Source organism: Corvus kubaryi, unplaced genomic scaffold (assembly GCF_017639235.1).
Source record: "Corvus kubaryi isolate FWS band 111438036 unplaced genomic scaffold, C.kubaryi_AGA036_p1.0 64949, whole genome shotgun sequence".
NCBI classification, from domain to species: Eukaryota; Metazoa; Chordata; class Aves; order Passeriformes; family Corvidae; genus Corvus; species Corvus kubaryi.
Window position 1 is genome coordinate 49,639 of NW_024581632.1, and position 14,527 is coordinate 64,165.

Genomic DNA, 14,527 nt, shown 5'->3' on the forward strand with positions numbered 1-14,527 from the left:
ATGTGGTTTTGTTTTTTTTTTTAACATCAAAGATGTTTGTGTTCTAGTTAAATCTAGGATTCAAAGCAATTTAGCTGTGTCATTTCAAGAACAGAAACCTCAATAAATCTTTGAAGAAATTTTGTACTTTCATCACATAACAAGGCAATATTTTCCATCAGATTCTTTTACAAAATAACAGAATCACAGAATGACTCAGGTTAGAAGGGACCACAGTGGGTCATCTGATCCAACCTCCCTTCTCTAGCAGGGTCATCTTAGAGCACACGACACAGGCTTGATCCAGACAGTTCTTGAATATCTCCAGTGAGGGAGACTTCACAACCTCTCTGGACAACCTGTTCCAGTGCTCGGTCACCTTCACAGTAAAGAAGTTCTTCCTCATATTCATGTGGAACTTTCTGTGACTCAGTTTCTTCCCACTGTCTCTTGTCCTGTTGCTCGGTACCACTGAGAAGAGCCTGGATCCACCCTCTTTGCACCCCCACTTCAGACACTTATACACTGAGATGACTTAGTCATCTCAGTCTCTTCTTGAGGCTGAACAGGCCCAGCTCCCTCATCCTTTCCTTGTAAGAGAGATGCTCCACACCCTTAAGCATCTTTGTCACCCTCCACTGAACCTCTTCAGGAGCTCCCTGTCTCTCTTGTACTGAGGAGCCCAGAACTGGACACAGCACTCCAGAAATGGCCTCACCAGGGCTGAGTAGAAGGACAGGATCACCTCCCTTGACCTGCTGGTCATGCTCTTCACAATGCAGCCCAGGACAACCATTGACCTTCTTGCCCACCAGCGCACACTGCTGGCTCATGGACAGTTTGTTGTCTACCAGGACCCCCAGGTCCTCCTCCACAGAGCTGTTCTCTACCAGCTCAGCTGCCAGCCTGTATTGGTCGGTCCACTGAGTTATTCCTCCCCAGGTACAGGACCCTGCATTTGCCCTTGTTGAATTTCAGAAATTTCTTCTCTAAAATGTTTGTAGTATGAAAAAGATTGTGGCAGAATTGCTGAACAGCAGCATTAGACTACTTTTAATCAAATGTAAGACTCTAGACAGCAAATGGCTCATCTCATTTAAAGCAATGCCGGAGTCAACTTCTTCTCAAGACTTTTAATGGACTTAAAAAACTTAAATCAAAAGTTATTAAAGTTTCAGCTCATACAGGCACATATGTACGACTTTCCTGACATAATTTTTTTATTAGAATTTCATAAGAGCATTGTTTGCTTATTAATCTATTTAATTCAAATTGTTAAACCAATTTAGCACCACATAAATAAAAATGTGTGTGAATAAAAAAATATGTGCTACTTTGTCCCTGTTAGAGAATTCAGGTATTTCATACTTTGAACAGTTCTAATTCTAGTAAGCCTTGTAGAAAATAATTGAAATTTCATTCAGTGGAAGAGAAAGAGGCATGATGCAAGTAGTAAAATCTGTGTCATTTTTATTAAATCCATCCCCACACAGAGAAGTTATAAACCTTCAAAAAGCCACAATCCCCAAATGAATCAGCAGAGGCTTCTGACAGGGAAGATCAATAGATCACCTGCAAAAGAGTAAAAGGCCAGAGCAGAAATAAAGGACAAGAAGTCCTTCAAAACTTCAACTCAGAGTGACCTGAAAAGCAAACATCTATGGTTTTAACTACACAGATATGCCTTTAAAGGTTTATGTCCTGTTTCAGCACATAAGTCTGTAAAGTCAATGGGCATCTAGAACTTAAATTGTATCAAACATTAAAGAGCAGCAAGTAATATTCTAGTATTAAAAATATACCATTTGTACCTCTTGATTTTCATTTTGTTAAGATTATTTCTGCTTTTGATATCTCTTACTAAGTTCTTTTTCTTCCACTATTTTTCAGCTCCAAGTTCTCTGACTATTCTTCTTTTTCACTATAAGCCATACTTTTCCTGTTTCGCTTTAAATGCCTAATAGTGTGCTCTTAGCCTGCTGCTTCCATTTAAATTTTCCTTTAGGTGATGGGATCTCCCCAAACTACAAAGTGATCTTTCCACTTTTAAGCCATCTCTCTCCTACTTTGTCTGTGACATCTCCTTAAGAAGCACTCGAAAATGTCAACTTTCAATTACTTTTCTGTTTTCAGGCACATTCCCTTACTCTTCCTTCTAACTCCTGTTATCGATTATGATAACAATATCCTTCCCATTTTCCAATGTATAGGCTCAAGGGTTAGCAAAGAGGGAATCATATTTCTCTCTAACTTGTTTCTAAATGGACTTGTGGAAATTCTCATTTCTTCTTTTTCTGTAGCACACTTTATTTTCAAACATTTCTTTATACATTATATATGTGCTAAAATCTCTTTCCAAAACCTCATCTTGCACTGGTAACAAAGTATCTGTCAATCATATACATGCATCAAGGCAAATAACATTCCAAATGCAAAGAGTATTTTCTCATCTTATTTCTCTAAACTTTCAACTATGAATCAAACTTTTTATTTACTTGAAGTCCATTCCTAGTTTTCTTTTCTCTTACTCATCTCTTTTGCATCACATCTCAAATCCCAAGCTAATTTTTTTTTTTATTTCCAGTCTTACATACAATTTCTATTTATCTGTGTTGATATTTTCCCATGTGAATCTTTTCCATCAGGAAAAAAAAGGCTTGAGATAAAATAGCTCCTCTGTTTTCATAAGTGTTCCCAAGTCTTTTCATACAATGTCTGGTGAACAAACAGGTGTGGTATATTTTTTTTTAAATCATAAATAACAGGAATTACCGAGATAAATGAGATAGTAGACAAACATATCATGGAACAAGCCTAGGGCAAAAGTGTCAAATGCACTTAAACTCTAAAGGGACAACTAAGTTATGGAAGATTTGTTTGAAAATTCAGTGACGACACCATATGCTAGCTAGGAAAGAAGATTTAGAAGGGGGAAAAGACTAGTAAGAACATCTTTCCCAAAGTACATCATAAGTAATTTATCAAATTTATAATTTGAAAAACATTAAAACTAAAATGAATTAAAAGTGGTCACACGTGTACACAAGATAATACTTTAACACTGCGCAGGGATAATTAAGGCTAGTTTTAGAATACATTATCCCTAACGGAATAGACAAGCATTAAAATTTGACAGGACTTGAAAAATATTATCAGTCATTTTATCTTTTACTTCAATTATGATAAACAGAGTAAGCGTTCCAAAAACAAGTGTTTAAAAAATGTGTAGATGTGGCACTTTGCGATATGATTTAGTGTGGTGCTGTATTTCCCACTGACTCATTTATTAAATGCCTTTCACATTGTTCCCCCTGCCACATTCCCCTGCCCTTAGCCCTGGCCACTCCCTCGGGTCCTCCCTATTGGTTCCTGTACCCCAACTCTGCCCATGTACCACCCCTGCAATCTGAGAAAACCGGGATTATGAGGCCTCTCTGCCTCTGGGGGTCGTTGGGACAAGATGTAACTATTAAAAGTCCACTGAAACCCTCATGGGGAGACCCTTCTTGCCTCCTTCACCGTCACTGTGTTGTAGAGCTGATAGCTAGATGGAGCAAAACTGTGGAGCCATCCAAAATGGACTACAGGAGGGCGAAATGGTCGCACTGCCCTAAGCAGCTCTGCTGAGCTCCCGGGGAAAGCTGCAGCTTGCAAAACTAAACCTAGCCCTACAACAATTTAGTGGGCATAATCATATTCAGTTGAAGGTGGGACTTGATGATCTTGGAGCTCTTTTCCAACCTTAATAGTTCTATGATTCTAAGTGTTGAAACACAGACTTTAAAAGAAACATTAAGATTCTAAGATTTTAGTTAAAGATTAGTTTTGTTAGAATTAGTTAGAGGAAGTAAGTCCAGCTCAGATTAAGAGTTAATAAGAATTAAGTTAGAAATAAGCTTTTAAGTTGCAGATAATTAATTGTCTTTCTATATTTGTGTAGCTGTGTTTATAATGAGAACCAGAAAACATTGATAAATACATCTAAAGAAATTTAAACAATTGCTAATTTTTCCCATCTAGATACTATTCAGAAGTCATAAGGAAGAAACTGGATGTTCCCCAAGAGGCCATTTGTATTGTCAAAACCCAGAAAGGTGGAAAGTTTAAAGTGAGGAAGACCATTATTCCTTTATCCCTAAGACCACTCCTCAATTAATAATGACCACTGACTCAATTTAAAAACTATACTATGCATGCTTAATGACATTAAGCGGAGAATAGGAGGGGTCATTGTTATAAATATGTATTTGTATTTCAGATATTCATAACTTTTGTGGATAAATAGACTCTGAAACCATCTATACTTTGACACTGCGTATTCGGAAACTATTCCACGCAGCTGTCTGGCGCCAATAAACATACACTTTTCTAACTTTAAACTGTTAGAGAGTTTTTGCCCATCTCAGTTGGATATCGATACTAGATCCTTATCCATACTTTAGTAAATCAGTGTTTTTCATATTAATAAAACAGAATGTTATCAGGAGCAAATGTGAAGAATGTAATAGATTCTCCTACAGCTCCAGTGTCTGGTAGCTGCCCAAGGAAGAAAGCAGTGGAATGATCACCTGTAAATAAACTGAACTAGATAAGAATAATGTCAATGTTTAGTTTACTAAGCAATAAGCAAGTAACAATCCTTACTATACAATACGTAAGAGAGCAACTGCGATCTAATATTGATTTCTTAACAAAATGTTACTCAATTCCTTCTGTTATGCTTGTGAATGGTCTGAGAATTTTAAAATAATATTTAGAGGAAGCAAGTATCTTCCCCTGTGATGGTATAACAAGTTCCTTCAATTTCCTCAAAATTACTTTAAAATTGCTCTGTACTAAAAACTAGAGACACATTTTCAAAGAACACTGTTCCTCTCCATTACACAGATGATGTGCTCAGACAAAACTCACAACCACCAATTTTACTTCAGGATATGATCTGACATTGCAGCCAACCCAAATTAGTAGTAAGCTTTCTATTGAAAGAGAGAGTTTTGTCCTCCATGCAGCTGTGGTTTCTAAAGAGCAAGTTCCCTGCACTGACAAAAAAGCAGATCCTGCTGGATCACCTCTATGCAGCCACAAAAACACTGGAGCCTTTACAGGGGCAGAAACAAGCAGAGACTTGTGGTTTGGACGAGTCAGATAGAAGTGGGATGGAAAGATCGACCTTTTGGCAGCACCTTACTATTAGATCAGTTTATCTGTACACTAAATTACACCCTCAGGAACTGTGTGGTGCCAGGTCTTCTTTAATGTAGTTCTTTAAAAGTAAATCTTACCTCTGTGAAAATTAATGGGAGTATGGCTATCAATTTCAGTCAGTCAGGATTGCACTTCTGTACACTAGAGGCATACAAATAAAGAGTAACATAGACACCGAGGTGGCTGGGTTTAAATAATAGATCATTATACTAGGAAGTAATACTCTCTCTTTTTCAATTAAAAACTCCTATACAAGAGCATACACATCCGTAAACTATCAGGATAGTGGATTCCGTGAATAGCAGGAGTATACCAACTTTCTAGGACCATGTGAAGAAAGCATCAATATCTTCTCACACTGAAGGAGGCTCAAGTTAAATATACTTACTACAGACAGCTCATTTTAGTGAAGGAACTTAGGATTTCCTGACAGATAGGACATGGTAAATAATGCATATTAATACCCTAAAAGATAGGAATTTGAGCTTATATTCTGACTTTGACTGAAACATTGACGAAGCTATTCCACACAACCCCCCATTCTCAAGGTAACAAGTGTGCACTTAGAAAACTTACTCAATATAAATGTTACTTTTGAAACTTCCAAGAAATCTAGAAACATTGAGGACAAACTTGACTGTATGACATAAAATCAACTTCAAGTATATTCTCATATATATGAGAAATAAAGATTTTCATAGCTTAAAAAGTATAGCAGTGCTTAAGTTTTAGTGTTAATACTTACCAAGATTTAGGTATAGTTAACTATATAAGTAAACTAAAAGTAAATAAATTTGAACATCAAGTTTTACTAAAGAACTCAAAGATACCTTCCAAATGTAACCCTCCTCCTTCCCTCACTTCCACATGTGTATTACACCTTGTAGAAGCAATTCACTTTAGAATGAGGCACAGTTAAGACCAACATACAAAATTACCAAGATTTAAAGTTGAATCTGTTATGCATACTCTGCAAGTTAATTAGTATTAGGTAATCTGTAAAACACAGCCAAAGAGGAAGGAGGTAAAAAAATGCATCTTCTTACTGTTTTATATTACACAATTGTTCTATTACACAGTGCCATATTACAATGTGTCACATGAGCAATGGATATTACTGGAATTTCAGGCATAAACATGTTAAAAACAATCAACAACAGCTTCAATTTTAGCTATTACTGAGTAACCTCATTCTGAATTTCTGTATTTTACTAAATAGTGGAAATATTCAAAGTATATTTCAAAGACAAAAGTATGATGTATCATACAGGTATCTTTAGCAGCAAGAAAATGGCACTAAAGGTAATATTCAAAAGTGGGTTTTATACATACATATATAGTGCTCAGGTTTGCTGCTAGATCATGGAATGTTTTTCTCTCATCATTACAGCCTCTGAAATACACTCTAAAGGAAAGAAAGCTGATCTACTTATAGATCAACAGAAGGCATGTGAAAAAGGTTGCTAACAATACTTTTTTTGCATATAAGTGAGAGCAATTGGCATCCCATCTGGAAAACTACACTACTCTGAGATAGAAAACTCTTGCCTCTGGCAAAGTTTATGGTATTAATTTGTAATGGTGGATTCAGGGAAATGTACTAAACTAATGCTCATTTACTTGCATAATTATGTGCTTTCCACATAAAATGACAGGCTTTTACCTTGTCAATACTGGCACTGAGTTAATGGAAAACAGGACAAGTCGGGTGTACAAGTATGCCAGTGCTGATGAATGTCAAGCTCAGGTTACAGATTTGCTTCTTGCATTAACAACTGTACAATGTATCACCTAATGCATTACCCCCTCAGACTCTTAAATCTGTTATTTTAAATATTTTCATTGCAGTTTAGCTTTGATTATTAATCTAAAAGGCAAAAAGTTAAACTGTATCTTATCTTCTTTGCCACTTGATATGTTGAACAGCCTTCATACCTTAAATCCACTTTAATAAGGCATGCAATTATTAAAGCATTACAGAATGGCCCCAGAGCACAAAAGCTCCATTAAATTTGCTTACATCTAATTATGTCTGCCTAAGGCAGGTGAGAAATTGACTCTGATAAGATCTTTCTTTTACCTGTAGCCAAAAAAATAAAAAGGAAAAATAACTTGGAGTGATTTTCTATCTAATTGCTATCTACAAGTATTTATGGTATTCGCTCTTCCAATGAATAGCCCACAAAGCACTCTTTGTGCACTAACTAGTACATTTTAAGTTTTTTTAAGACTGTAGAATACAAAAGACAAACTTATCTTGCTTCAGGCATGGCAGGTCATCAATGATGTCTATTTGGGAAACAGTTTTATCTATTATTTGAATCATATATTTTCTGTAAAAAAATAAGTCTGATGTGAAAAAACATGTTACATATGCTTTGTGGACTTTATTTTTTTCTTCATGCCAGTATAAGCAACGAAAGCATTCTATTTCATGGAAATACAACATAAATATATAAATGTACTTTACATGGCCTGAAAACTATTATTTAAAAATGGTATATTTCTTTTTTTTTCCAATTTAAAACCAAATGTTTTGTAGTAGAAAACATGGCATTCCATTCCTATGTACTTGTAACTGACCTCCAGAAATTCAGGAAAACACTACTAAATTACATTGCTTGTTACCTGTAAATGAATGAGGGTATGTGGTATTTCTAATCATTCTAATCCTTCTCTCAGCCCTAGCAGATCCTACAGAATGATAGAGTGAGACCATCATAGTGACAATGTAAAAACTAGTTAGAAACTATACCAGAAAAAGAGTAATAAATAAATAAAATTTAAAAAAATAATTAATTTTAAAAAATTAATGGAATCCATCCAGTCTAAAGGGATTATAATTCAATTCTTGGTTAATAATGATGGAGAAATTACTTTGTTATAAAGCATTCTTTAAAAGAAAGAGAGATTAGGTATTTGATGGGAAAGTTGCCCAGGTAAACCAGCCATCAAACTTCTAATGAAAGATTATGCAACACTATCTTCCAAACATAGATCTTTAATCATTGATGCCACTTGTATGATACAAACCATTCTTTGCTACAGAGGACCACAAATTTATAGTCAACCACAAAAGAAAAGGTCCTTTGGTCACATTTTATGCTTAAAAAACTCATTTGCTACTCTGAAACAGAAAACTGCATAGAGGCCTGAAATGAATATATTGTATTAGTAGCACGTTTCTCATGTGTTCCTTAGGCTTTTAGAGCACATAATTCCATAAGCCTTCTTATAAAACTTCATTTGACCTTATCCTTACATTCAAGCAATAAACAGATAGGTTAACTTTTATGTTGATTTGCTTCACTATAAAACTTGATTCTATATAGCTGACAATGAAAAGACTGATTTTCTGGTATGCTAAAGAACTACATTTAAAATACCAAAAACAATTTAGAGGCAATGATGGATTATTTGTTCGCTCTTACGATTTACCAACTCCAAGACTGCTGTTACACAAAATACTTTGGCCTCATAGTTATATGTTGTTTGATATTAACTTGATGTATTTCTATTAAAACTTTCATGGTTGCTTTATAATATTGTCACTAGCCTGCATCATCTATAAATGACAATACTGTGAACTACTGAATTATGCATGCATCTTTACTGCAAATCAAAAACAAACCAGAACAAAAAAATTATGAGGGGAATTTAATGTAAGGAAGAATTAATTTCCAGCTTTTCCACATCTCCTTTAAGAATGAATTGCATCCTGTTAAATTAATCATTCAGACATCCGGACTGTTATTGAGCCATTTTTCATAATTTTCTTGATATTAACATTTCATATCCTAAAACATAGAACAAAAATTCTGTGTTCCTCTGTTATGTTGTCGATTTGGCCACAGGAAATTTCAGTAGACAATATTGCTCAGAATCTGAATACATACCAAAAGCTGCCACTTTTATGATTATGGCTTGAATGTTAGATGATATCATTTCTTTAAGCAGTATTTCCTGGTTCCAATGCCAGAGGTAAGCTAAAGGCTGAAGATTAAGCCTTCTGCACCTTAAAAACAAACAATAAATCGGATAAAGCAAAGTATTATGCTTTTACTCAACATTATTCATGTAAAATTCTTTTCCTACCCTGAAATAATTTTTATTCCATAATTTCAATTACAATACTTTACTATTCGTATCTTTCATTATAAACATTAAGTCTAATATATATATTAAAAAAAAAAAAGAAATACGCTTGTTCTGACTATAATTCATCTAAGTAAGATGCAACTCACTGAAGTAAACGGATCTGCACGAGAACACAAGTAAAGCCATAAAACACGTTCCTAAACCTTTTGGGACACAAAGCAATTAGTACCTTAGGAAGTCACCACTTTTGTGAACACAGCTAAGGCCAGAGTTACTGCTCTGTGATAAATGTGGCATATGTCCTAGTACAATATGCTGAATTTGTTGCTGTGATTTGGATCAACACCCAAGGAAAAGAATAATTCAAGAAAATATATACAGCTTGTGATACAAATTAACAACTTGTTACTGTAAAGTTAATAATTTGATACATAGCATGTATAGACAGCATTTGATACACAACATTTGATTGTTTATCACATTTAGAGAATCACTAATTTGCATTATTGATAGGTAACGCTTCTGTAAATTTTCAAGATCCATCAGTTTGTGATTAAATGTGTAAGGTCTAGCTCTGAAAAACTTAAAACATTTAACTATGGGACTACTTCAGAGCACTTAAGATTTACATTTATTTGTCAATTACCATGTTTTTTCTAATTCATGGTCTTTCTCACATATATGGGCATTCCTTCACGTTAGATAGACCCACTATTATGATTGTCAAGACTTTATAGTTAAATGTATGTTTAATGTTGACATGTAAATGCATAGTTAGCACTCACATAATCTGACTGGTTTTCTTATTACTTATTACTTTCAAATGTTTTAACAGAGCACCAGGTTTTTTAATAGAAATATTTAGCAGCTCTGAATGTAAAGTAGTTCACTTAGGTGCCTAACTTCAGCTAAAAAATTAGCTGAATCCAAGTAACTGGGACCGTTCATATGAAACAACCTTATTGCAAGGGCTAAATCTACAGATCAACGTGAAGTATTTTACCACTGCACAACCTTGGAAATAATCACGTCTGCTTGAAATATTATGATTTCCTGTCAATCCTTTAGCTGTGGTAAAGATGTAAAACTCACCATCAACAAAAGTGATCTTTTTTTATCCTACTAACATGAGAGGCAATTATTTAAATGTTTAAGTATAAGGGAAAAGAAAAAGGAAGGAGTTATTTCTGACTGCAATTTATCTATGTAAACTGTAAAGAAAGCAAACGTGCTCTGTAACGAGCTGACATGAGCTGAGTTGGCATCCCAACACACGTTCCAGATATTTGCTTTCATCATCAACAAATAATTAATGAACTCATGAAACTATAATTAATTTTTAACACAAGGTAGTTTTGCATTTCATCAGACATATATAGTGAAAATCTGTTTCACATCAAATATTGGCCTACATAACAGACACAATTACCATTACATAATCCTCTTTGTTAATTAAGACTCTTAAAAGAATCACAATCTATATAGACTTTAGATTGTAGACAATAGAAATGACAAATGGAAGCTCCTGATTAATAATAACAAATGTTAGATTTTAAGGAATTCCGGGAAGACGTGCACGTAAGGATTCTCTTGTATTTATTTCCTGATAACAAGTCACAGGATGTTCCTCTATATTAAAACTCTGGTGAAAAATAGAGGGACTTGACCACAACACTGCAGTCATTGGAACTGAGTGACCTTTCTGTTGAAATCAAAGAACTGAACCTACTCAACTATTTTCATACCAAAACTCAGAGTATTTTCAACAGATGAAGAGAGATCTGAAGAGCAATCAAAAACTCTGGTATAGTCTCTACTAGATTTTTACTAATGAACACATGGTTTCAGGGGGGAAAAACAGGAAAGAAAAGGAAAGAAAAAATAAATACATATATTAATGAACAGAATGCATTCGGTATCACAGAACACGAGAAATCAGGCAACTGTCTCTGCTTTAAATTTGAGTTAGAAAACAAATGAGTATTTTCCAGAATGTATGTACTGAAAAAGATTAATATTTTCTTACACATCTTCAACTCGAATTCTCTGGTAGTCAGAAAGAATGGCTCCCACAGATACACCCTCCACTCCTTCTTTGTCCTGAAAAAAGACATGGAATATTAATGACAGCAGTATATAATGGTTTACGCTGTAGAGATTCAGTATCTGTACTTGCAGAATCAACCAAGAATATTTTTTTTTCTGTGTCCAGTACACAGAATAGAATAGGCTGGAGTACAGATCTTGCACAGAAGACAGCAGCTCAGCTGACCTACTACATGCTTATTACTCTAGCACAGTCTTCTTGACGCAACTACCATTCTAGAGAAGAAATAACCAAGATAACTGAAAAGTATCAGATGTAACAGATTATCCTGAAGTTTTCCAGACATCCTGAAAATTCCTTCCAGCTTTTCACTATAAGTGAGGTGTTAGCTATCCCACCTACAAATAATTATCAGCAACATACAACATACAATTAACTGAATTGTTAGTATTTGCCATGGTATGCAGCACAACAGAGTGTGAGATTACTCTTTTTATCCTAACACCAGAAAAGAAAACTACTCAACATCACCTTTTAAAAATTCTTCTATAAAAAAAGGTTTTCCAAGACACGTTTTCTCTGTTTCATTTAAATTACCTAAGCCAACAAACAGCACTTTATTTTTTCTTGTAAACCCACTGAGAATGTAACATTTCAAAATGCACATAGTTCCAGTATTTTGTGAGCTCTTGCATTTTTAAGTTGCTTGAGTCCCAATCAACATGCTGAACTTTCTTTTTCTAAACTTTTCTCTATCTTGACTTCGGTAAAAGTTGTTTTTCTCTTTTAACCAAGGTCGATCATAACTACACAGCATGACTTACTTTCTGGGCCTGTTCACAATCCTGTGAAGTTTACAGCAAGATTTTAAAACAAAATTTTCTATTATATACCTGTGATGATGCATCCTGCCCCTGCCTTTCTCTTTTGGCCTACTCTATGATCTTAGGAACTCCAGCTAAGCCTTGACTAAGCAAGCTGAGCAGTGAAGTGCCCCTTGACTGTATCAGCTGGATGGTGAAGCATCGTTGAGTGTACCAGGAGTTTTTGCCTAGTAAAGGTTGGAACAATTCTGACTGCAACATGCACATCAGCTGCCTAACTAAGGTGGGGAACAAAGGATAAGCAGTTATCCTTGGCAATCTAGGTAAATCATTTACCTGAATCATAGCCCAAGTGAAATGACAGCATTGTTATGAATTTCAAAATCAAATCAGTCTTTGCCTGCTGTGCTGCTGAATTTAAAATTCAGTTCCTGTTTCTTATCAATAAAATTATGCAGAGGGTGTTTTATTCAAAATTATAATATAGTGAAAAATGTTCTGGTTTATGCCTGTCTGGGATATTCTTCCCTCAATCTGTCATCTTATTCTTTACATTAATTCTCACTTCATATTTGTCCAACAAAATTCCTAAGTTATTCACACCCATCTACACTTCAGATGTAAGAGTCACTGTATTTATCAAAATTCCTACATATAGTAATCTAAAAATATATATCTATTCAAGTTACGTATTTCCCTATGTCATTAATGGATATATCCATTAATATGAAGCTTAATGCCGAATCGAACAGTGTTCAGGTTGATGCTTCTCATATATCCAGATGTAATAGTACTGAAAAAGAATAGTTTTATGTGTCATTCATTCATTATCCAATGATGGATCAAATAATTACTATCATTATTATTATTACTATTATCCATACAATATTATTTCTGCTTCCCTTTGAGCTTTCTCTGCAATTTTTCAAAGATCTTTTTAGGATAAAGATACTTTATACTTTAGATCACAGATACTTCAATTTACTCAACTCACCCATATACAATTACATTTCTTAAAAAGTTAACACAGTTGTGCAAGCAGAGTTTTCTTTAAATAAATTTGATCAACTAATTCATGAAGCCTTCTCAAATCTTCAAGTATATCTAAAATGATTTTTCCATACTCCTTTGTTTCATGCTATTTTGATATGCAGTCTACTTGTACTGCTAAAACTGCACGTAAGTTGCATTCTTCAAAGTTTTTTTAAAAAGGTTAGAAAATTGTGTAACAGTCTTGGAAAACATATCAGATAAATACTGTTTGTTTTTATTTTTATGTAAAAATAATAACCCTAGCAATTCCTTCAAAATGTCCTCTGTCACAATGTGCAGACATTGACCAACATGTCCAAAAATATTACCTATGTTTTTGTTTATGTTACTAATTCATCACTGTTCTAAGTTACCAGAGGCAAACTATGCCATCAACTAAGTTCAGTAAATAATGTTTTTGAAGTATCTGATACAAGCAAACAGAAGGGTATACAACTGCTGTCTCACAAGTAGATTAATCTCTATGGCTACATAAATACATATATCATACACAGTTTTCCACATTCTTTCATCACAGAATCACTGAACAGTTGAGTTAAAGACCCATACAACCTGGCCTTGAACGTTTCCAGTGATAGGGCATCCACAACTTTTCTGAGCAACCTGTTTAATAACATATTTCTCTTACCTCATCAAAACAAATAAGATGTTCAATATCATCATAATATTTATTATAATGCATTGCAGATCTGTAATTACAATAGTTTTCATTATATTTCATGATATATATATGCACTATGTACACTCTAATTTCTCTCAGAATGGGAAATAAATAGTTGGATGAGACATCTAAGAGAGTAACTCTATCAGAAACTTCAAAGAAAAAGATGGTATCCTCATAATAAACAAACATGCAGTGAAATCTGATTTCCCAAATAGACATATTTACAGAATCTCCTGTTCAACCATGGAGATTACAACTGACTTGCCCAACACATTTTTAACAAGCTCACAGAGCCATAAACATATTTTTTATTCGTTCTGTTTTTCAAGTTCTGACAAAATATATGCATCAGCAAAGATACTTGCTAAGAAAACTCCCTCAAATTAAAAGTAAATATAAGTAGAGACTTAAATATTCTGTTCTTATACAAACACAATACTTCTATACTAAAATGAACTGTTGCACAGACCTACTTGTTTGGGATTTAAAAAATTCTAGTCATGAGTCCTAGTAAATTTCAAAATCATGCTATGGTAATGGAATTTAAAAAGCGACAGAAGGTCACAGAACTTATTCTAAATGACCATTGAAACAATGGCCTAAACTTGAAACTTATGCATCAAGAAGATTACTCATAGGTTTTGTTTTGAGGTTGCT

The 14,527-nt window shown here is 34.3% G+C and overlaps 1 protein-coding gene across 7 annotated transcripts in view; it reads right to left on the minus strand.

The window, feature by feature from the left end:
* Window positions 1-14,527, minus strand: part of LOC121672769 (diphthine--ammonia ligase-like) — a 90,869-nt gene that overhangs the window by 35,803 nt on the left and 40,539 nt on the right. For all 7 annotated transcript variants that reach the window (XM_042045594.1, XM_042045592.1, XM_042045593.1 and 4 more), the window contains exons 4-5: window positions 11,309-11,382; window positions 9,081-9,199 (exon numbers count right to left, since the gene is read on the minus strand). In XM_042045594.1, coding sequence (XP_041901528.1) covers window positions 9,081-9,199; window positions 11,309-11,382 — 193 coding nt within the window. The remainder of the gene's footprint in view (window positions 1-9,080; window positions 9,200-11,308; window positions 11,383-14,527) is intronic.